At 39.4% G+C, this 23421-nt stretch overlaps 10 protein-coding genes across 10 annotated transcripts; 7 read left to right on the forward strand and 3 right to left on the reverse strand. All coding sequences in view use genetic code 12, as the record gives it.

The window, feature by feature from the left end:
- Positions 1–636: 636 nt before the first annotated feature.
- PICST_72010 (predicted protein) lies at positions 637–3452 on the reverse strand. The gene has a single exon (XM_001384466.1). The coding sequence runs from the start codon at positions 3439–3441 to the stop codon at positions 754–756; it is 2688 nt and encodes an 895-aa protein (XP_001384503.1). The 5' UTR covers positions 3442–3452; the 3' UTR covers positions 637–753.
- Positions 3453–4757: 1305 nt separating this feature from the next.
- On the forward strand, positions 4758–5705 carry PICST_31529 (predicted protein; the record flags this gene model as incomplete). Its single annotated transcript, XM_001384113.1, has 1 exon — positions 4758–5705. The coding sequence occupies one exon, from the start codon at positions 4758–4760 to the stop codon at positions 5703–5705; it is 948 nt and encodes a 315-aa protein (XP_001384150.2).
- Positions 5706–6035: 330 nt separating this feature from the next.
- On the reverse strand, positions 6036–6551 carry PICST_45170 (predicted protein; the record flags this gene model as incomplete). Its single annotated transcript, XM_001384467.1, has 1 exon — positions 6036–6551. A coding segment is annotated over one exon (516 nt), but the record flags the coding sequence as incomplete, so codon positions are not given.
- A 685-nt stretch (positions 6552–7236) lies between these two features.
- On the forward strand, positions 7237–8481 carry PICST_31531 (predicted protein; the record flags this gene model as incomplete). Its single annotated transcript, XM_001384114.1, has 1 exon — positions 7237–8481. The coding sequence occupies one exon, from the start codon at positions 7237–7239 to the stop codon at positions 8479–8481; it is 1245 nt and encodes a 414-aa protein (XP_001384151.2).
- Positions 8482–8641: 160 nt separating this feature from the next.
- On the forward strand, positions 8642–9613 carry IPP1 (Inorganic pyrophosphatase (Pyrophosphate phospho-hydrolase) (PPase)). The gene has a single exon (XM_001384115.1). The coding sequence runs from the start codon at positions 8647–8649 to the stop codon at positions 9508–9510; it is 864 nt and encodes a 287-aa protein (XP_001384152.1). The 5' UTR covers positions 8642–8646; the 3' UTR covers positions 9511–9613.
- Positions 9614–9912: 299 nt separating this feature from the next.
- On the forward strand, positions 9913–11025 carry PICST_45688 (predicted protein; the record flags this gene model as incomplete). The annotated part of the gene is made up of 1 exon (XM_001384116.1): positions 9913–11025. One exon carries the CDS (start codon positions 9913–9915, stop codon positions 11023–11025), a length of 1113 nt encoding a protein of 370 aa, XP_001384153.1.
- A 140-nt stretch (positions 11026–11165) lies between these two features.
- PICST_58642 (DNA-repair) lies at positions 11166–12791 on the forward strand (the record flags this gene model as incomplete). The annotated part of the gene is made up of 1 exon (XM_001384117.1): positions 11166–12791. The coding sequence occupies one exon, from the start codon at positions 11166–11168 to the stop codon at positions 12789–12791; it is 1626 nt and encodes a 541-aa protein (XP_001384154.2).
- A 355-nt stretch (positions 12792–13146) lies between these two features.
- Positions 13147–14319, forward strand: PICST_45385 (predicted protein; the record flags this gene model as incomplete). The annotated part of the gene is made up of 1 exon (XM_001384118.1): positions 13147–14319. A coding segment is annotated over one exon (1173 nt), but the record flags the coding sequence as incomplete, so codon positions are not given.
- A 349-nt stretch (positions 14320–14668) lies between these two features.
- On the forward strand, positions 14669–15649 carry ARA1 (D-arabinose dehydrogenase; the record flags this gene model as incomplete). Its single annotated transcript, XM_001384119.1, has 1 exon — positions 14669–15649. The coding sequence occupies one exon, from the start codon at positions 14669–14671 to the stop codon at positions 15647–15649; it is 981 nt and encodes a 326-aa protein (XP_001384156.1).
- Positions 15650–15684: 35 nt separating this feature from the next.
- On the reverse strand, positions 15685–16932 carry PICST_58121 (tRNA dihydrouridine synthase; the record flags this gene model as incomplete). The annotated part of the gene is made up of 1 exon (XM_001384468.1): positions 15685–16932. The coding sequence occupies one exon, from the start codon at positions 16930–16932 to the stop codon at positions 15685–15687; it is 1248 nt and encodes a 415-aa protein (XP_001384505.1).
- Between the last annotated feature and the right edge of the window lie 6489 nt (positions 16933–23421).

The following is a 23421-nucleotide window of genomic DNA, read 5'->3' on the forward strand; positions in this document are numbered from 1 at the left end:
ACTCTAAGCGCAGCAGTTCTCTGGAAACCAAATGGTACATCGTTGACAACATCACTGAGTACCATAATTGCAACGCACCATCCCCACATCATAAAAGTAGATGTGAACGAAGCTGCAATACCCTTGGGAAGTTGCTGTGCATAGGTCTTGAAGATGCCTGGAAGCACGTTTATACCTTTGGTTCCATTAGTTAATGTGGCATTTGGAACATATTTTGCAGCTACATTCGACTTGGTAGAAAAGGAACGAATTAATAATTCTACTGGTTTGTTCTTTAACACTCTAGCAAACATGATTTTATTATGGTTGATGATTTGTTATTGATTTGCTTTAGATAGGGATACTTCAGCTAGCAAATTGTCTACTATAGAAGCTCATGCTACAGCTTATATACTTCCAATTTCCTATAAAGCAATCCCCACCCGTTTCCGAGGCACATTCATATTCCATAGTGTAGTATGTAATAGTCCGCAATTCATGTTGCAAAACTGTCAGATGCAAAGCCCATGCAGAAATTTTTGCAATAATTGATATCAAACCCCGCCAAAAAAACAAAAAGTGCAGTGATCACTAAAAAATCAAAATCCGAACTATTATCACAAAATAAATTTTGCATTGTATATCCGAACTAGATAGTTTCCAAATAAATATCGTTTATTATACAATTAATGTCATTTAAGAAGCATGACTGAAGTTGAAACTAAAGGAGAGAACACTTGTAGCAAACAAATAATACAAACTAAATAGAGAAAATTAAACTTTGAGTGCCTCTTCGTAACTAGGTGGTGGTCCGGTGTAGGTTGCGGAACCCTTCTCGTTGAACTCGGTATTACTGTTGGAAACATCAACTCCACCTTCAATAGCCCTATTCATCTCAATGTCAGAGAGACCCAAATTGTCCTTGACAATCCAAATGTGAGGTTCTTCGTCAGTAACAGATGGATCAGCATAAGCTGTCTTCACGAACTCATCATTGTATTCAATGTAGTTGAAGTAGCATGCTGGCATCTTCGCACGTACGATATCAAAGGTTTCGGATTTTGGCTTGAAGAACTTTGTTAACCAAGAAACACCCTTTCCTGGAACAGCCACAACTTGACCGACAGCAGCAGTCTTACCTCCTTCAAGCTCGGATGCCTTGTCGAAGGGACTATGCTTGTCTGATTCATCTGAGCCAGCAACCTTGGACTCGGGTCCAGATTCGTTTGCCCTCTCAGATGCGCCTCCTTGGATTGTGACATCCTGGTCTTGATAGGCACCAAGTTCATTACCACCTTCCCAGTAGTTAGTACCCTCTGTCTTAATTTCTTTGTAACCCTGGTCGTGCATTGGATATTCGAGTGACTTGTTGCCAGCCGCGTATCTAATAGCAGAAATTGGAACTGTTTCCCACAATGGTAAGTACTTCCACTTCAAGTAGAGGTGAACAGCGACAGTAACTGGAATGGTGAGAGCTTCCAAAGCAACAGAGACCCAATTCTTACCAAAGACAAACATAGCTGTAAGACAAACCTCAGCCAAGTATAATCCAACGAATAATTGCAACAAACCTCTTGGGTAATTTCTACCACGAGCGTCTACAGGGTTTGGCTGCAAAACATAAACCAAGGTGTAAATGTAGGCCAAGTAAATAACAAGAAAAGCGATACCAGCAAATCCAAGCACCAATGGTGCTATGATGGCATAACATAAACCAATCACTGCCAAGAGTTGATAAGCGGGATAGGTGGTAGACCAGTCAGGGGAACCTATTTTATACCATACGTTCCATTTAGCTCTAGGGGTACTAGCAAGTCTGCTGAAAACCTGTGACAAAATCAAAGGAACAATTTGCAACAACAAACCAGAGGGAATAGTCAAGCCCTGCAAGCAGAAGAATGCTAGATAGAAATTTGAAGCCTTAGGCAAATTGCTTGATAACAATTGCAAAGCGGTACCAGGCTTACTTATAATAGATGTAACAGAGGAAGCTGCGGCAGAAGTAACGGTGACAACAAGGAATGAATGAACAACCTGGAAGGCGAAGAACCATGCTTGACAGAATCCATTGACTTCTTGAATAGTAATACAGCCAGCAACTTTACCCATCTTCTTAATAAATGGAGGAACCAAAGACATCAAAATAGCCAAGGCAACCACTGGAAGTAAACCGGTGATAATTCCCATAAGTTTTGCAGGCATGTTGTCGATAAATCTAAGGAAATGGACTTTGTCTGTTAAAAAGTTAATATTGGAGATAGCACCGACAACTGCAACGGGGATAGCCCAGAAAATAATCATTAAAGTCAAGACAGTATTGGCAACAACTTTTTTAGCCCATCTGGACTTCTTGGTTAAAGGTAAGTTTTCCCAAATAATGTCACTGGGAGCTAATCCGCTAAATCTTCTAACACCCTTCAAGTCCTTATTGAATGGAACGGCTTGGTAGGCCAATTGCAAGTCTAATTGAGTTGGAAACTCGATGAAGACAGATGGAACCTGTTTGTTTTCCTTGAAATTTTCTTGCTGCTCTTTAATCGACGTGTTCAATTCACCAAGTCTCTCGACACCATAGTTCAATGTATCGACCTTCTTACCGATCAAGAACTTCAACCTATGAGTTGGCCTCTTCTTTCCATCCTTCAAGTATTTATCAATTTCATCGGCAGGCTCTGGTGTTGGCTTTTTCTTCTTGATTGCCTTGTTCCTCATCTTGACAGCCTTAATGATGACCTTGTTGGCAGCCCCTTCGTATTTACCAGCTAACTTGGTACGTTCCTTTACATCTTTTTCTAACTTTTTATAGTCTCTAGCATACCATATAGTCTTAGCTGGTGGAAAATACGAACGCAATGTCTCCTCTTCGTAAAGACTTTCAGGAATTTCTGTGAGGAGAAGAGTTCTTGATGAAAGTAGAGAATCATACAATGGAGTAGTTTGTACAGCGTGTCTAAATGTAGTGTAGTAGACAATTTCACGGTAGATCAAGAAGAGGACGGAGCCAAAAAAAATCCAGGAAACAAAAATGTGGGCCAAAAATCTCCATTTGTTGTTGACGTTGGAGTATGAGATGGCATTGAAACCCTTTTGGCCATTACTGTTGGTGGCATTGACAGGGAACAAGATTGGCCAAGTGATGAAACATCCCAAGATACAAATCAAACCAAACTCAAGAAGAAAACGGATAAAGAAGTAGCCATCAATACCGGCTTGTTGGATGAGGTAGGACTCGGATTTCTTCAAAACATGGGGAGCCCAGGAAAATAAGCCCGTCGGAGTGGACTCGGTTTGCAAATCTTTTGGGACGGTCTCGATGATGGAACGAGGTTCATAGACTCTCTTCTGCTTCTTACGGATGGCAATGAAGAGAAGTATAAACACAGCTGCGATGACCGCAGTGGGGATCAATGCCGCCAAAAACTGGGATACCGAGCTATCGGAACTGGTGCTACTGTCAGACATGGTAAACGTGACGATGTTTGGCTGACGAAGCGGTAAAATACAGCAAATACTACAGATAGATGAAAGAATAAGAAGGAACAGGGAAAAACTTGGGTTTATATTTATCTACTGGTAAGTGGAAGGCAATTGGAACTGAAATTCCAAATACCTGGCTTATTCGCACTCATGTAATGATTTTAATCTTTTGTTTTGATTTAACGTTTAGATTTTTTTTTGTGCGAGGGGCAGCGAAGAATTTAGTCAACTAATTGATTTTGTAGTGACCTCATTTGTCGCGCCCAACTAGGGAAGAAGAGATAAGTGCTGGTTGTTGGGTGGAAAAGCGTTGTTCACTATGCAAACCATTTCACACCCGTTACAATTTCACATATCCATACTTCACCTCTCAAACCATGTACGACAATCTGCAGCAGAGGCTGTGCCTTGTCCTGAAACTTGGTTAGTTGCATAGTACCACATACCAAACGTTGTTAAGGAATATCCATTTCTTGTTTACATTCTGCGCCGTAGTGATAGTATTACGGTTAGGGTCCCTTTTCCGTGCTCGCGCACACAATGCTACTTTATTTTATTGTATTGTCATGGCAGCGGTAATCATCATCTAGTCGATGCAAGGTCGCGTCAAGTTGCTGATGCTGTCATGTGAAACTCGGTTCCAACTGAAATTCTGGCTCTCAGCCAGCGGAACCCTTCTAGAATTGAAATACCATTTATTATCAGAAACGGGAAGTAGTAGTTGAAAATTTCAGTGCCCCATGTGTCCTAATTGGCTGAATTTGTAGGAATGAGAGGTAGAATGCGCTTCGGATACGCATTGCCTATTTTGATCTTCTCCTACAGTATTGTTTCACACCTAAGATCAGGAACTGTACTGCTGCTACTGATACCTGCAGAAAAAATACGTCAATGAATTTGAGGATTATGTAGCCTCTTCAACACTACAAGCAAGCTTACTTTCTTACACGGCAAGCCTATTGTTGACTGCTAGATAGTTGAAACCAAATTAAGTAGGTAAAACGTACGAAAACAGACTTCGTGTTTTCTGTCAACATTATTCTCTTGTTCCTTGAAGGTGGAAGGAAAATTGTGTTCTTTTTGGGAAATATTTGAGAATTGATTGCAAAATTATCTAGTTTATCTATAAAGGGAAGCTATCAACTTTTTATTACGCTAAACAATAGACAAAAGAAGGAAAGTACGAGAAGAAACTATAATTCAATTATAACTATAAAACTGCGTCCAAAAATTCAGAAAAATGTACTGCTTATTTCATTCCATCCTTCTAATAATCTACTATCGCTCGAAGCAGTTCAAAAATGAGATACTCAACGTTAACTTGCTTGGCACTTATCTCAACGATTCTCAATGGATTTCCCATTTCAGGAGATATGGGTGGTAAAAATGCACGAGGTAGCTACTCAGAAGGGAAGGATTTCTTTGACCCTAATCCTGGAGCAAACGGTGAGCCACCAGTGAATACCATTAAGGTACTGACATTGGACGGAGTATTGTCGAAGTATGGTTATCTCTTGGAGAGTGAAAATGAAGAACAATTTCTATTCCACATAATTGAAGACAACTCGTTCCTTGTAAGAGCTCATGCTGCTGTAGTTGGGAAACCCACCACCGGTCCAAACTCACCTGTCCAAAATTTGGACGACATTACCAAAAGAGGAATCTTTCGGAAGAAGAAAAAGAACAATAAGCAAGCGAATCAAGAAAAGCAAGTAGCTGGCAAGGCTAATGAAAAAAGATTTGACTGGGTACATTTCACATATGAAGATGAAGAAGTCACCCGTTATCCCCATATTCCAATTAGCGCTTGTCAATCTCAAGAATTTGGACAGGAAGGATCAATATCCTTTTCTTACGCTTTCTCTTCAACCTTGCATTCCAAGCACAACTTCGACGTAACATTTCTGATTACTTATATGATATTTTCTGTCGCACTAGGTATGAAGATGAGTGTCGAATTAACCTCAACAAGAGAAGTGAGTGGAACCACAACCTGTAATCTCAAGGCTGGGCAGGTTGGCCAAATCTGGGCAAGCCCAGTGTATGCTTCAGCAAAACCAAAAACGAGACTACTCCAGTGGAGGTCAGACACGCAGGAATTCTTAACTTTGTCTGAATTCAAGGTGTATGAGAGACTTTTTGCTCTTATGGAACATTCAATTCTTGAAATTGAATGTGTTACGAGCGACATTGCAAGACTTGAATGTACGAAGAGACCTGGTGACCCATACATGTCCTCTTTACTTTAAACTTCATAAAAAAGAAAGAGATGTATATTATGATATCTATGCTCGTAAGACCTCGTAAAGGTCCCAAAAAGATGACTAGATGTTATTTCAAAAATTTGTAGTGATCGTCAAGATTGTTTAATCCTTACCAGAACCTTTCGTATTAATGCCATCTGAAATGTTGATTGTTGATGCTTCTATATTGCTGGAAGAGGACGACCCTTCACGTAACTCAGAATGACCAGGTGGAGGACCAGAAGGAGGTATAAAAGACCCTGTAACTGTATGTACTGGTGGTCTATAGAAATCACCAAGACTTTCATTAGACTCACTTCCGACAATGTCCATGCCTGGAGGAGGTCCAGTTGGTCTGGAAATATCGGCATCCTCATCGGTCAACACTCCAGCCGGTACTGTAGAGCTGATTGGAATAGCATCTCCATGCACTGAAGTCTGCCTTTGATGAGCACTTGGGGGAGGTGCCATCAGAGCAGCCTTGGCGTTTGGATTCGCATGGAATTTACCTGACTGGTCGTAGTATCCCATATCGTATTCATTGGCTTCAGCAGTATAGGTTGGAACGTAAGCACTAGGAAGATCTGGATCTCTAACGTTATCTGGTTGATCATACTGGGTTTGGGACTGTCTGTACGACGGAGGAGTCATCCATCTTGTTCCATAGAGAGGTTGAACACCCTGCCGTGATCTTTTCTTGTTCACTCGCAAGGTTCCAAAAATGACTATTAGAATAAGTACAATGAAGATAGCAAAAAACGCCCATCTGGCTCCACCAGAAGCCCATGTATCACCTCCCCAGGCATCTCTCCTGTGAAGTATTACGCTTCCATATTGCTTTATATAAGCCATAACGATTGATTGTTGTCTTGTAGTAGTATAATAATAGGTTGTGTAGAAAAAGTGTTTCTAATTAATTAACTTCTTGTGAGGCTATGGCTCGCAAGTTTCAAATTTTTGGATGCTGTATACGGAGATACTATAGATGCAATTTATACGAACAATGTACGTTCAAGAAGGCGTTTATTTCGATCGAAATACTTAATTTACCGTTGGCATAAAAGTGTTAACAGAAAATTTAGAAGGATCACGAAACCCATCAACGGCAGTACAGCCGGATCCACTAACGCCAAGGCTGAGTAACTGTGCACTCCTATAATGTCTAACCCCATCATATACAATTCGTGTGGAGTTGTCGGACGTACTTAGACTGTTTGGTAACCACATTTTGTACGCCATTGTTATAGTCTATAAAGAACTGACTGTAGCATGAACTTGCCATGTAAGCATTGGATTCTTACGTTCTCAGCCTGGTCATAGGGTCTAATTACATCATTTCACTGCTACCTTTTTGTACGCAATCCTAGGGTTCCGGAATTGTGAGAATGTCACGCGCAAACATTGAAAGCTTCCTATATTCCCTAGTTATTTCCGGTTTCATTGTTGGCTCGGTTTTTATGTAGTGTACATAGTTGATCTGGTCTCACATTAATGAATACATTGCGTGATAAATCACGCGACTGCACCAACCTTCAAAATGAAATTCGAAGTAGCTTTTGGCTGCAAATACAGTTATAACAACACAGTCATGAAGCACCACCTAAAGTTCATGGCAATAAAGGCCGAGTACTCCTGTGAGGCGTCCTTCAGTTTAGCAGTATGCTTGAAAAGTGAAAGTAGTGGAGACGTCCAAATCTTCCATTCACAAGAAAATCATAACAAATCAAAAGAGAACATGATCTTGACTTCCAAGTGGATGGACATTGTACAAACAATAAATTCTGAACGTGAGTTCGTTCTTTCGTATGGTAGCAGAAATGGTTCGAAGATACACTTTTTAAGGCAGTTTGCAGACCTGGATATATTGGTCCAAAGATTTACTGCCACATTAAAGGTGTTGAAGATCCTACTTCTACAGGCACAATCAAATTCTAAGAAATCAACAACAATAAGAGATATTTACTATCAAGATGTTGAAGCCTTTCACTGGAAACAAAGATATTGCAATGAAATTTTGCACCTGATTGTTGTCGATTCCTTGGGTTTGAGTTTGGAACACAATTTCAGCATATACCCTTCTCAAAAGGGTCTTGTGTATGGTGATTTTGCAATACAGTCTAATGAAGGAACTATATTTCAAATGAGCTATTCTGAAGAACCAGTTTTAATTCCTCTACACACCAAGTTTGAACACATCTTACCAAATGAGGAAAGTCACTATGCTATAGTCATTTTAGAAAAAGAAGCTGTTTTCCAATCCTTTTGCTATTACATCAAGACCAGATATACGTTGAAAGACAATTTCGTACCTGACAACTTAATTGTGGTGACTGGAAAGGGGTTTCCAGATAATTTGACCAAGAAATTTGTCAATATCCTTGCAAATACTGCATTCACCAATTCAGTAACTCTAGGCTTTTTCGACTCTGACGTTTATGGAATAAATATCTGCAAAAATTACCAAGATGAAATTGCTACGGAATCTAAATCAAGAGATATCTATGCTGGGGTCTATTTGATGGACTACATTGCTGGATGGAGTGACATTACGGCTAGAGAAAGGATACTAATAATGAGCACAATTACGAAGATAACTACGGTGTATCCCACTATTCAAAATAAAAGATTTCACAGAGAGTTAACGAGAGGATTGTGGTTGTCCAAGAAATGTGAAATGAACGTATACCAAGGTGATGCAGACCAATCAGAAGGAATTTCATCAATTGCGATCAATGAATACATACTATCTCAAATCAATTCCCACAAAAAAGTGATCAAATAACACGTGATCGAAGTGCCCAATAGTTTCGCAATAATTTTGTATTCGTGAAATACACGCCTTCCCCTGCAGTTTGGCCCAACAACAGCGAATCAAGTCGTTGAAAAGTTTCACAACTAATAATTGTTTGTAAAAGAATTGATTGTTACCGTAAACCAATTGGACAAAATGTCGTACACCACTCGTCAAGTCGCTGCTGCCAACACTTTGGACTACAAAGTCTACCTTGAAAAGGATGGAAAGGTTGTTTCTCCTTTCCATGACATCCCTTTGTACGCCAATGAAGAAAAGACCATCTTGAACATGATCGTAGAAGTTCCAAGATGGACTAACGCTAAGTTGGAAATCTCCAAGGAACAAAAGTTGAACCCAATCATCCAAGACACCAAGAAAGGTAAATTGAGATTCGTTCGCAACTGCTTCCCACACCACGGTTACATTCACAACTATGGTGCTTTCCCACAAACCTGGGAAGACCCAAACCAAATTCACCCAGAAACTAAGGCTAAGGGTGATAACGATCCTTTGGATGTATGTGAAATTGGTGAAAGGGTTGCCACTGTAGGTGAAGTAAAGCAGGTTAAGGTCTTGGGTGTCATGGCTCTTTTGGACGAAGGTGAAACTGACTGGAAGGTTATCGTTATTGATGTCCACGACCCATTGGCTCCAAAGTTGAACGACATCGAAGATGTTGAAACTCACTTGCCGGGTTTGTTGAGAGCCACCAACGAATGGTTCAGAATTTACAAGATTCCTGATGGTAAGCCAGAAAACCAATTCGCTTTTTCGGGTGAATGTAAGAACAAGAAGTATGCTGAAGAAATCATCAGCGAATGTGCAGAAGCTTGGGACAAGTTGATTAAGGGCGAAAGTGTCGACTCTAAGGGTATTGACTTAACTAACACCACCTTGTCTGATTCACCTACCTTCAGTGCTGCCGCCTCCAAAGAAATAGCAGCTGCCGCTCCAGCTGCCGCTGCTCCGATTGACAAGTCTGTCGACAAGTGGTTCTTCATCTCTGGTGCTCATTAAAGGAAGGTCGATCAAACTTCTTGTTGCTTAAAGTATTTACATGTATAGTTCGGAATTCCGTTAGAAGTAAATCATATTGTGATGTGACTGGATAAATCTTTGCAAATGCGGCATTGTACTTCTGTAAGTATGTAAGCGCTGTTCAGTATTTGGTTCGAATTCATGTATTGCCACCGTGCGGCTGGCCGAATATTGTAAATCTTGCAGCTCATTGCTCGATTCAGTTCCATACATTTAGTAAAATTACTAATTGTGCGACTAAGTCCGTTAAAGTCCGGCCACACAGTTTGTAATCTTTTCTACACATTATTTTATAATCAAAAGTAGTATATAAAGCTGCAAATTCGTGAATATTAAGATAGCTTTGAAAATGAATCAAGCCATCGAATAGTCCTTTTCAACATGACTGCCACAACTAAGAAAGTCGTTATAATTGGAGGATCATTTTCTGCTATATTAGCAGTGAAGATCTTAGTTGGTTCAAAGAAAACTAATAATATCAACTTAGACATTTCTGTTGTTTCACCATCCGATAAGGCATATTTTGTCATTGCCACACCAAGACTTCTCTTTGAATCTGAGAAGGTGGATGATACCTTATATGATTTAGAAACTACCATTAAGAAGTACGCTAAGGGAACCAATCATTCTACAACGTACATCAAAGCAAGTGCCGTTGATGTCGACTTAGGCAAACAAGTTGTGTCATTAAGTTCAGGTAGCAAACTTAACTATGACAACTTGATTGTTGCTTCTGGAAATAGGAGCGAACACCCTGCTTTCAAGTTGGGAAACAAGACAGATGCCTCTTATACTATTGAATCTGGAAAAGAGTTGGCAAAGTCCATCAGATCCGCGAAGTCAATTGCTGTCATTGGAGGTGGATCAACTGGAGTTGAACTTGCTGGAGAAATTGCTTATGTCTATGGTCAGAAGAAGAATATTAAGTTATATACTGGTTCCAGTCAACCATTGCCTTCTTTGAGCAAGTCTGTTGGCAACAAGGCTACTAAACAGCTCCAGGACTTGAATGTCGAAGTAATCAACAACCGCAGGGCCAAGAATATAACCAAAACTTCCATCGAATTCAACGACGGAAGTGTAGAAAAATTCGACTTGGTGATACCCGCCTTCAAGTACACTCCAAATTCTGAATTTTTGCCTAAAGACGTTCTTGACAAAAACGGTTATGTTGTCACTGACAAGTACTTCAGACTTGAAAATTATCACAATGTAATTGCTGTTGGTGATGTCATTTCGATGGGTGTCAAGAGTCTAGTTGATCTTATGTACTTCCAGAAGGCAGGTCTCGAGAATGTGATCAACTACGAAGTGTTTGAGAATAGTTCTACCAAACTAAAGGAATACAAGCAACCAGGCATAATGCTTGTTGTTCCTATCAGTAAGAAAGGTGGTGTCGGTTCGGTTTATGGATGGTCATTACCTAATTTTGCTGTTTCCTTTCTTAAATCCAAAGACTATATGATTTCTAAATCTGCAGACAGCTTGTCCTAGATCTTATTTTAGTTTTTTTGTTCACTAGTTAGTGTATTATTTTTCTGCAGTATTTTATAATTAATATTTTGATTACTCACTAGACGCGTGAAAAGATGTAGTATTCATTTTAAATTCACCTCGTACAACAAGCACATACTATGGATGAATGCAAACAGTTGTTGGATAGTGGAGCCGATGTCTTTTCTAAATTTCTGTCGTTAGGTAGATTGATTCTGCTTCAGGGAAAGATGGTTACTGACTTAATTGATTACTCGAACGGGAACCAAAGTCAACTTTCCAAGACAACTTTAAGACCCATTAGAGAAGTAGATGGTTTCTTAATGGAATTATCCACGGCATTCAAAAAAAGAAATAAGCCCAAACTGGTCACGGATATGATAAAATCGCCGAGCAAGTTCATTTCAACGGGCTTGCATACTCTTGATAGTGATTTGGGTGGTGGAATTCCAACTGGTGAGATTACTGAGATATTTGGATCTAGCGGATGTGGCAAATCGCATATGCTTGCTCAACTTGCCATGGAATGTCAATTAAATGAAGGAGACTGCAAAGAATGTATTCACATTGGTACCGAATCATTTCTCGAAACGAAGAGACTCCATCAAATCCAACAATCATACGAGCTGAAGGGTTCAACCGTGAGCTTGGACAATATTTCATATATATATTGTCAAGATTTGGAGAGTCAGGATCATATTATTTACACACAATTGCCAATTCATTTAGAACTGAAGGCTGGGAAAGTTCGCTTGCTAGTTATAGATAGCATTGCACAGCATTTGCGACGAGAAGGGTCTCTTTCAAATTCGATGTATTTGGAAGAGCGAATCAAGCAACAGGAGAAGGATCTAAAAGATTGTGAAGACTATCAGTCAATAAGACTGAAACAAGAAAATAATTTAAAGAGATTTCAAAAATCTACAAAATACAGAAATCGAATGACAAAGCAACACTATTTGTATTTGCTTCACCGACACTTACAAAAATTGGCTAAGAAGTACAATATTGCCGTAGTAGTGGTCAATCAAGTTAGCGACCACGCGTCTACTTACCCATTAGGTGGAATTTTCGAAGATGAAATTAATAATCCATTGAATTTAAACTTTCAATTGGGAATTCATTCAGGATGGGATGTTAAAACATTATATTCACTTCAGAAACAGAGAAAAGTTTTCGTAAACGAAAGGGAAGCAGACATAATGGAAGCAGAGCTTGTGAAGTCTATCAATGAACTGCCAGTCAAGAAAAGAATAGTAGAAAATGAGCTGAACCTTGACATGAAGCATCAGCGCAGAGAAAATAATGATATCAAGTACAATAAACAAAAGGAGCTCTTGTTTAAGTTGCACAAATTAAGAAATTTAGAAACAAAAAAGGTCATTCCAACTTTGGGTTACCAATGGAGTTGCAGAATGTCTATCAGAATCATGTTGATGAAAACCTACAGACCCCTAATGAAGAGCAGGGAACAATTAGAGATCGAAAATAGCGAAGTTGTACATCCTGATTCGGATCTTACATATGAAAAACTTTGTGAAGGCTTCTCACTAGTTGATTCACAGATCAATACTGATTCGCAAATTGAAAGTAGAAAGCGAAATTATTCAAGCTTGAATGGCCAACGTACCATAGAAACTAGCATCAGTGGGTGGGAAGTCGAAAGATATGCCAAAGTAGTATACTCGTCTTATTCTCCAATAATTTCTGGTAATTCCAAAATTCACTTTGTGATTGATAAGAATGGCTTACATGAGAATATCTAAAACTTATTCTGGACTGGCATAACCAGTTAAGGCTAATGTTTCGCTGTGTGTTTGTAGGTTTTCCGGTGCATGTTCTTCTGTCCACAGAAACACGACAAATCGCGCATAAAAGAAGAATATGAACGTGGTCGTGTCCCGCGCTACTACAAAAGGTGATAATCACCCAAACAACGATCTTGATGGATACTGTCCTATTTCTTTATATAAATCAAACATTAGATTTGTTTCACCTAGGATTGGAAACAAAATCAAGAATTATTTCAGTGCATCATAATGAAGGTATGTTTTCTATGGAAGTAGTGAATAAAATTAGTCACATTCCAACCACCCCTCTAACGAAGTACTAACCTTGTAGTTTATCGACGAAGTCGATATAGAATTGGTTAACCAAGAGTTAAATTTTCATTCTCATGACAACAATCTTGTTATCAAAGGTGGATGTGATTTGTTTACAACGAAGCCAATTGGATCAGACCGAAAATTGTTTAAGACTATCGATAAGCATTTGGACCAAATAATTGAAGACAATCAACTTTCTCGTTCTGTTGAACGCGAGAGGAAAAACTCAGTTAATTCCCTTCTTGGCAGTAGTGCCAGTCCCCCATTATCAGATTTTGCCAGTAGAAGAGGAAGCTATGCAACAATCACTGAAAGAGATAGAAGAGGAAGTTCCAGCCTGGTGCATTTCAACAAAAATTCATTATCTACGTCATTAGGAAACGGAAACAATCAATCCCTTCTCTCCAATTCATTAAATGCAGAAACTTCTTTTGAAAATGATGCAGTAGATGAATCTCCGTTTGGGCCCTTGAAAAATGTCACCACGAGAAAGACATTCGCGTATTTAATCGCCATATTGAATACTTCATTTCCTGACCATGACTTTTCAAATTTACAACCAACAACGGAAAACTTCCACAGAATTCACAATCCCGAAGATTTAATTCACAAATTTAACAATATAATGATTTCACTAGGCAAGAAGGAGGACTTGTTGAATTGGATTTGGGATACTGTGAATGTATACATGGATATAATACCCTCCAGGTCATCGCCGCACTTTCCTGCTCAATCTGGTGCACCCCCCAGTAGGAAGAACAGTTTCAATAACACTTCCTCTTCTCAGAGAGTGAGCTCTATTACCTCTAATGGAAATAGTTCCCCACCACATAATATTCTTCACGAAAATTGTCAAATATATCAATTCCAACCATCAGATGAATCAATTCTTGAAGACTTGAATTATCCCTATCAAACCATGTGGTCATATTACTGGTTCATCTACAACAAAAAGAAAAAGAGAGTTTCGTTCATCTATTTAACGGCTATCAACAAGATTCACTTTTCCATGATAAATAACATGCCTTCCATCAATGGATCAAATAGCAATGAAAATGGCCCCGATGGTCAGAACATTGAAGAGGATGATGAGGACATTTATCTCGACGAATACATGGATGAAGATGTAATAATAGATGATGATGAAGATGAGAATGACAATGATGTGGTAGGTGACTTAGAAATTTAATTAGAAATAAGTTCATCCTTTCTACTCTAAATATCATAGCTAATCAATATTTTATTCTGCATGGATACCATCTTGTAATATAGCGCTAGCCTATATACTAGTCTCTTAGACTATATCTAGTAAGCATAAGTTTACAATACTCCAAGAATAGAGTGATACTGTACTTTCAAATATATACTAAAAGTAAATGTGACGGAAAAAATTCCGGAGCCACTACCTCAATTTTTCCGCGACCAATTTGTAAGCTCCCCAGTTTCTAAAATTCAGTATATAAGGCAGGAAATGTTCAAGAATTTGCAAGAACAATTTAGATTTATTCTTGCCAAGTGTTGAAAGGTTGTCGAAAATCATGACCCAATTGGCAACTGACGTTGATTTTGTTTTAAGTAATGGGAAGACTATCCCAGCGCTAGGTTTGGGAACTGTTCCTCCTGAAGACCCACACGAATTGAAGGAACAAGTAATTACTGCAGTAAAAGCTGGATACCGCCATATTGACACTGCTTGGTATTATGGAACCGAGGAATACATTGGACAAGCATTGAAGCAACTTTTTGAAGAGGGCATTGTGAAAAGAGAGGATTTGTTTATTACTACGAAAGTATGGCCATCTTTTTGGCGCAATCCTGAAAAATCCTTGGACAAGTCCCTCGCGGATCTTGGGTTAGACTACGTAGATTTGTTCTTGCAGCATTGGCCAGTTGTACTTCATGGTGACGAGAATGGTTTGCCTCCTCAACCTCGTGACAAGGATGGGAAGTTAATTTATGACGATGATCCTGTCTCTGGAATCAAGTATATTGATGCCTACCATAGTCTTGAAGATATCATGGACAATACTTCTAAAGTTAAATCCATTGGTGTTTCTAACTATTCTATCCCTAAGCTTAGAAAGTTACTTGCAGCGGTTAGAAAACACAAGCCAGTTGTTAATCAAATCGAGTATCATCCTCTACTTCCACAACAAGATTTAGTGAAGTACTGCTACGACAATGGCGTTCATATATCAGCCTATTCTCCAGTCGGAAGTAATGGCGCTCCTGTTTTGAAACTTCAATTGATAAATGAATTGGCATCTAAGTATGATGTTTCAGTCAATGAGATAGCCAATGCTTATCATATCTTGCAGGGCCGTTCGGTTTTACCAAGATCTTCTAACCTAGAAAGAATAAAGTCCATCATTAGGTTGCCCAACTTGACAACTGAGGAGCTAAATGCTCTCTACCAGATCGGTGTTGAAAGCCCAACTAGATATATCAACGATGAATGGGGATATGGTTTAGGTTTCAAGTGGTGGAAAGGAGATACACTTAGCAAAGATTTTGATTAGAATATGAACTTGAGTTAAAAAGTATATATAATTTCCTATTGTTCGTCTTTGATCTTCTTAGTGGAATCTTGCTCGAGGGAAATAGAATTTTTGCGCTTATTATTAGATTCAATAGAAGTTTTATCTCCAGCAATCTTGAGAACTCTAGTATTTTGCTTTTCACCGTCCACAGTTCGGAAATAAGGCTGACACCTCCAGTAAGGCACTTCTTTATACGAGCCACCCCAATGTTGGATTTGACCTGTAGTTATTTTGTCAATTTCGTTAATATCGGGTCTACTGAAAATTTCAGTCACAATTTCTTCAACCCTAACTACGATTGCTTCCCAATCTTCTAAACAGGCATGTACACTAGTCCTACCTATTATTGGGCGCAACTCTTTGTGAGTATTCAAAAATGCATGCAATAATTTGAAGAAGTGTGCTTTCATTGCGTGTCTCGAAGCTGAACCGGGGCATATCTTGACAATCTCAAAATACTCTCTCAACATCTTGTCTACTCTAGAAAATTGTCTATCCTTATCTGCTGAGTTTGTCCAAAAAACACCTGGATTATATAAATTACCTTCTGCTGACATAACAGCGTCACATTGAGTTTCATTTTCACATCTGCCTAGGTCTGACGGATACAATATGTTTCCATTTGCGAAAAATACTTGATCCTTAGGCAAATTCTCACGCAAATATCTCAAGACCTTCCAATTTGCCAAACCTGTTGCCTGTCCTTTCATATCCCTTGTTCTACCATGTACAGTAATAAATTGAGCTCCAGCATCCAAAATCATCTTTGCATACTGGAGTGATTTCTCCCAATCATCGTAGATTCGTATTTTTGCAGTCACAGGGACTTTTAGATTATCATGCAAGTTCTTTATTAAAGTATGGACTAAATCCCAGTCATCCATCAAAAATGCTCCATATTTTCCCTTCTTTGCAATTCCTTGAGGACAACCAAGGTTCAAATCTACTGCATCACATTTGTCTTCTACGAATTTTGCTGCTTGTAGTAAGTAGTCGGGATCATTAGCACAAAATTGAACTATTAAGGGCCTATCTTTCTCAAAATCACCATCCAATTCACTCCACATATTGTCTCTATACTTCTGCTCAGTAGCAAACAATTTTGCATGAAACATAGGAGTGTAGCATAAGTCAGCGCCATATCTCCGTGAAAGAATCCTCCATGCCAATTCCGATTGATCCACCATTGGACCAACAATTCTTTTTGGTTGGCCCATGGAATCGTACAATTCGCGTCCTTTTGCTTTCTCGAGTATCGTCATACTTCCCTTGACATATGAAAATAATCTTGATTGGCAAGTCTGTATTCTCCCAACATTCATAACATGTTCTCTAAGTATAATTTAGAACTTGAAAGGAGATGCAATTTTCCAAAATGACATTTCTTTTTCCAGAAAGAAGCATTTTTGTGCAGGTATGATCACACGCACGACCTTTTTGCAACTTCGACACTCAAGATTTTCATATAAAATGCATTACAAGTGATTTAACAAGAAAAACATAACTCTCGAATAAATACCAGAGTACAGTTACCCTGGTTATCGTTTACTTCTCTCATTCAATATATTTGGCCAGCTGTAGAAGTTACTTGGAACCTCGAAAACTTTCTTTATTTCCTCCTGGGAAAGGAACGTCTTCCCAAAAGGAAATCAGCAGATAATACATGTTAGTGGCATATGAATTCAATGAATTAGTTTAAAATTAGACACGCTAATCTGTTACTATTATAGTGCAAATAATACAAACTAGGAAAATTCAAAATTATTTACATGATGGAAAATTGGATAATGCCGAAGTGTTTGAACCTCAGTCGTTGGAGCAAAACGGAAAAGTTACGCTCCACTTACCGACCCAAAAGTCTTGACTCACATTTATTAACTTTAACGCAAACTTTCACCACTCGACTTAGAGAGTATGTCCGCAGAAAAGATCTCATTGCAATTTTCTCAATATTGCATAACAGTTTATATACATAGTACAACTATTAAATTACAACAATAATGAAGACATTATGCGCGATGTCTTAGGCTCAAGGTATTCAGTGTCAATAGGGAGCGCTTTCATTTGTTTGTTTACAAAAATTCTGTGGACAATAAGTTAATATTCAAAAGGCTACTCATTAATTCTAGAATTCTATGCGCCAACAGACTAATTTGTGTCGATCATTCTTCAACTACAGGGCAAAAAAGATTAGGTAGACTGCATGCTACTTGGTCCTACTTGGTCATAATCTAACTTCAATTCTGTTTTGCCAAGGCCAGAAACACCTCATGTAATCTTGAAGTATATACATGTGATAAAGGCTAAACATTGTTTTTAGTAATAAATGTATTTAACTCCAGTTAATCAAGCTTAAATTCACATACTAAACTCTCTTCTAGTCTAAGAGTAAATTCTACTGGACATGTTAGATGGCGTGAAAAATGATTGGTAGATCGAATATGAAGATCTGAAAAGATACAATACGATGTGCAGGATTTGCAGCCATTCAAACGTCATTTTAACGTATGTAGAGAAATTTGCAAAACATACCCCTAGGAGAAGCATTTATTGTACCTGAGGGGAAACTTCATCTCATCTTAATACATTGACAGCTTGTTATTGGGTTAGGACAGAAAGGAATATAATCTCCTGTTCTTTCTAAATTCGAATAACTTTACATATCATCCTTAAAAAGTTAATCAATAGTCTATATTTAATATGAACGTAGTTACCTGAACCATCCCACAGAGGCTCCAAAGCAATAACTTCAAGTTCATCAGTCATGAAATCTCACCAACAACAGACAGGATAAAACATCATCAATAACAGTACCATAATCAACAATGGCATCGGCATCGGCCATGGTTAGATCAGAAACTAGCAGCGACATAGAACTAACAGGAACAGGTGAGGAAGAAACACTCTCAGGAAGGGACACAGAGATAGACAGGATAGGCAGAGACACTGTAGACTGGGTAACTGAGATATCAGTCAACGAAGCAAAGGGGAACAACCGTTGGTTGACGTAACAGCATTAGAACAAACAACTTTGCGAGAGTGCATTTCATAGATGAGATATGCATGGCGAGATCCATAGTGACCTAACATCACCCCAGTTATGGCCATTCCAGAAAAGTTCAGTAGAGAGTGAGATTCAAGGATTTAGGCGTAAGCACCACATCTATGAGGACGAAGGTGGCCAATAACGGGTCGGATCTGGTACCAACGCTCAGTTCAGCATGTCCATTTTGGTGTGAGTTACCAGGCACAGTGAACTGGGTCTGGATACCTTCTGCCGCAAAGAAGGAAGTGAGAGTCAGATTGACAAACTCGTTAAGATTGGAAATCTAGAGCAATCCAATAGATTGAAGTCTAGCTATTTAACAAGAAATTGAGAGTCCAAGAAACTGAGAGTCCAAGAAACTGAGAGTTCAAGAAACTGCGAATGCAAGAAATAATATTTCAGATTAGAAATATTATTCAGAAATGCATAAGGTTGCAAATTGATCGGCACTGATGTGCAGGCAGCTATTAGGTATAAAAGAAAACTGAAATCCTCAAGTCTTGAAAAGATTTATATGTTTATAATTAATCAATTCATGATTCATTTGGTAGAGGTTCTATATATGTAGAGAATATCATAATGAACTACTGCAGGATACGCTATATCCATATAGGCAAGTTGTGTTGAACTGATTGCTTTGGAAGCTCAGTAGATTGAATCAGAATGTTCATTATGTAGGATTGTAAATTGATTAACTTATTTAAGATAGCTAATTTCCATAAAGAAAGAAGAAGAGTTATACAAAGTTTAAAAGAAGATAGAGTAGATAAAGACCTCCTTTTATAGGTCCCCAGATCTACTCAGCTAGCCGATGAGATGAGGTGAAAAATTTTCACATGAAGAATAAATGCTTCTCATTGGTGGACGTTTCAAGTGTTCTCAATACATGTCAAACCCATGGTTGAATGGCTGCAAATACTGCACTTAGTAAATTTAAGCATTGGATTAGATTGGAATATACCCCAGACCTTCCTATTAAGTCTGGGGCCATATTCTGTATACTCGACAAGTTGCGAGCCTTGTCTGAACATTTGCATCAAGATAACGAAGAAGACATACAAAGTACAAATGGACAGCCAATCAAGGGGTCTACTAGAAATAGAGATCATCATATCTGCAACCATATTTCAAGAAAACTCACCTCCATTGTCAGAACGAAAGTTACAGACACGGTAACCACCACGACTGGAGAAGTGGTTTGTCCATGCCTTAATAACTTTGATAATGAAGTCCGCAGCATCCGATTTCTTGAGAAGAGGCCCAACAGCCTTGAAGCGAGTAAAGTCGTCAAGAATAATACAAAAATAAAACAACGAGGAGGGACCACCGGCATGAGGACCGGACAAATCACAGTGAAGAAGTTGCAAGGGGGCAGATGTGACTGGGCCGGTGATCGTTTTGTTGAAATCCGGTATTAGATAAAGTTTGATAATGCATGAATATGCATGATCTAGAAAATATCATAGATACCGGATATTGATAATCTAATAGATTTGGCTGCAACTCTTGTGAGAGCAAATCATATATCATAATAAGGATATGGTGGTAATAGAAAACACAATGGCAGGTATACAGAAATGATAGGAGAACCCCACACGGACATATGGAAACAGATGTGGAGAAAGGTCTCAACCCCACAGCTATGAGATGAACGTGATGCAGAGAATAGGATCCATGAGATATTGAACAAGAATCACATGGAGCATGTGAGTGTGAGACAACAACATAAATAAGGGTGGTATCCCCTTAGAGTTAGATAGACTTTCTAAATGTTTAATAACGATAACTAGAACAACTTACAAGTTCTACCTTTACTGTTAACAATTATTACACGTAAGACACTATGAATGCTTCTGAACTTCAACAGGTTATGAGCCGTCACCTGAAGTTCAACTACTCAATCTCGTTTCCTTCAGAACAAATGTTGACTTCCATCAACGACTTTTCATTATGGAAAACCAGAATGGATCAACTTTTCGAACCAATTGGAAAAGAATTTGTGGCATATCTTTTGCCTCTGACAAATGTTGACACTGGATACACTTCTGAGGACAGATCCGCATTCAACTCCTATATTGACTTTGTTCTTTCCAAAACCTTGTCTGAGAAAGTTCGTAGTACTCTCAGTCGTGAGCCAGTCACTGGCAGAGCACGTTGGTTACGGGTTCTTGATCTTTATGGTACCATGGATCACCACGATGTTGCCCAATATGTCAAGTCGTTATTGACAGTGATTAGCACTCCATCTTTGACAACTGACGTGGTTAAGCCGGTTTTTGACTCTCTTTATTCCTTGAACGAATCCTATACCTTTGATGAAATTAAGGGTCTTCACCTTCTAGTTACTCGAAGTTCCCCTAATCTCATGCAAAATTACTTCCACCTGGGCAACGAATCGTTGAAGTATGATGATGTTTTCAAATTTCTAGCAAAAGCAGAGAATTCTACCGAAACTCCTACTGCTCCATCAGTTCTTGCTGCTACCTTTTCCACTGACACCAGACGTCCTTCTGTTGATGCCAATGATCCGCTTTGGAACACTAAGTGTTACAACTGTGGTGGTCGTGGTCACAGACGTGATGTGTGTTGCTCGCCTATTCGTGTTGGTAAGTATACTGGATGGCTGACCAATACGTCCAAGAAGCGCTCCTTTAGTGACAATGAGCGCAAGAAGCAATCCAAGTCAGGTGCTACTGCAAATGTTGCTGTTAACGAAAGTGCTTTCGTGCTCACTACAACCACCGGCACCACGACATCTCAGTCACCGGAGTTCATCTTTGACTCTGGTGCTTCGATTCACATTTGTCATGATCGGTCCTTGTTTTGGACTTTTAAACCGGAGTCCGGTAGTTTTGTTTCTTGTGCTGGCGGAGTTCGTCTTCCTGTCTTAGGTAGAGGGTCTATCAAGTTTAGGTCTGCTGATGAGACTATAGTCCTTCAGGAAGTATGCTATGTTCCAGAATGCACTAAAAATCTTATCTCCGTGCATGCTGCTGTTCGTGTCTCTGGTTCGCCCCTTACCACCAAAGTAGACGGAATCTATCATCCACGGATTGGTCGTTTTGGTGTATATAGGGACGATCTTGGACTTTCCGTCCTTGATATGACACCTGTACCACCTTTAGTCTCCGCCTTATCTGTTCTTCATAACCGTCTTGGTCATCCGCATCAGGCTATTGAACAGCAAGTTCTTCGTGACAATTACTCGCTTGCTGATATTGAGAAAATTGGTGATGTAACGAAGAGTTGTGCCAGCTGTCTGGAATATAAGAAGACACGTAGTATCCCGAAGGTTTCCCATAAATCGGATACAACAACTCCTTTACAAATCCTTCACTCGGATGTCTCCGGCCCTCATAATACGCCAGGAATCTCTTCTGAAAGTTATTTCTGTGTGCTTGTGGATGATTATAGCAAGTTTAAGTGGGTGTTCCCAATCGTTAGGAAGTCGGATGTGGCCCACCAGATTATTATCCATATTCGGCTATTACACTCATTTTTCTCTACTCGTGGTGGATATCGTGTTGGTGCTCTTCGTACAGATAATGGGGGTGAATTTGTCAACCATAGTCTCAGGAGCTTCCTTGAACAGGAAGGTATAGCACATCAGCGTACGGTTGCTCACAATTCTTATCAGAATGGAACCGCAGAGCGTTCGATCCGCTCGGTAATCGATAAGGCCAGGACGCTACTTGGACATGCTTCTGTTCCTCAAGCATTCTGGCCCTACGCTGTTAAATGTGCCGCATATTTATTGAATAGGCTCCCCTCCAGGACTATTGGTGACAAGACGCTGTTCGAACTATTGCACCTCGAACCACCGTCGATTGATCATCTTCGCACGTTTGGGTGTGCTGCATTTGCTTATATTCCTGAACCTCTTCGTCCCCTGAAATTCTCACCTCGGGCCGTTAAAGGCGTGATGTTGGGCTATGATAGCAACCGCTCATCATACTTGATATATGAATTACATTCTCATAAAGTAGTTAGCTCCAATCAAGTTTCGTTTGATGAATCGATCTACCCATTTGAAAACTCACCTGATCATGCGCCAACTACGTCTGCTTCGACTATTCCTATGGGCGTGTCCGGTGTCCCTCGTTTTTCATCCGACGTTGCCACCACTTCACGAGCTGAACACATCTCCAGTGATGAACATGAAACTTCCTCGAGCGATCACTCACGCGCACAATCACCTGATATGCACAGGGAAGATTCTCCTGCGACCCCTGTATCTATTTCGCACAATTTGCAACCATTACATTCGTCCCCTGCTGCGTCTCTTCTGTCCTATGATTCCACGGACTCTGAACTTGCACGCATGCCATCTAATCTCCTCGCATCCGATTCTACGGGGGGTGAGGTTCTCACCAAACACTCATTGACACCAGTGATAAGTCCTGACCAAAATCAGAGGACTGGAAACAAGAGAAAGAAAGTGCCATCAACGAAGATGACAAAGAAAGTGAGATATGAATACATTGAAGATGACAATGAGTTTTGGAACGAGACTTTAGAATCGAATAGCGATGATCCGAATGATGATACATATGATGAAGCTAATATTTGCATTCAGGGTCATGCTTATCAAATGTCGGTTGAATCTACAGAGAGCAAGAAAGTACCAAACACATACGAAGAAGCCATTAATTCTCCAGATTCTGAGAAATGGATTGAAGCCATGAATACCGAAATGGCTGCTCAT

Source organism: Scheffersomyces stipitis, chromosome 4 (genome assembly GCF_000209165.1).
Source record: "Scheffersomyces stipitis CBS 6054 chromosome 4, complete sequence".
NCBI lineage: Eukaryota > Fungi > Ascomycota > Pichiomycetes > Serinales > Debaryomycetaceae > Scheffersomyces > Scheffersomyces stipitis.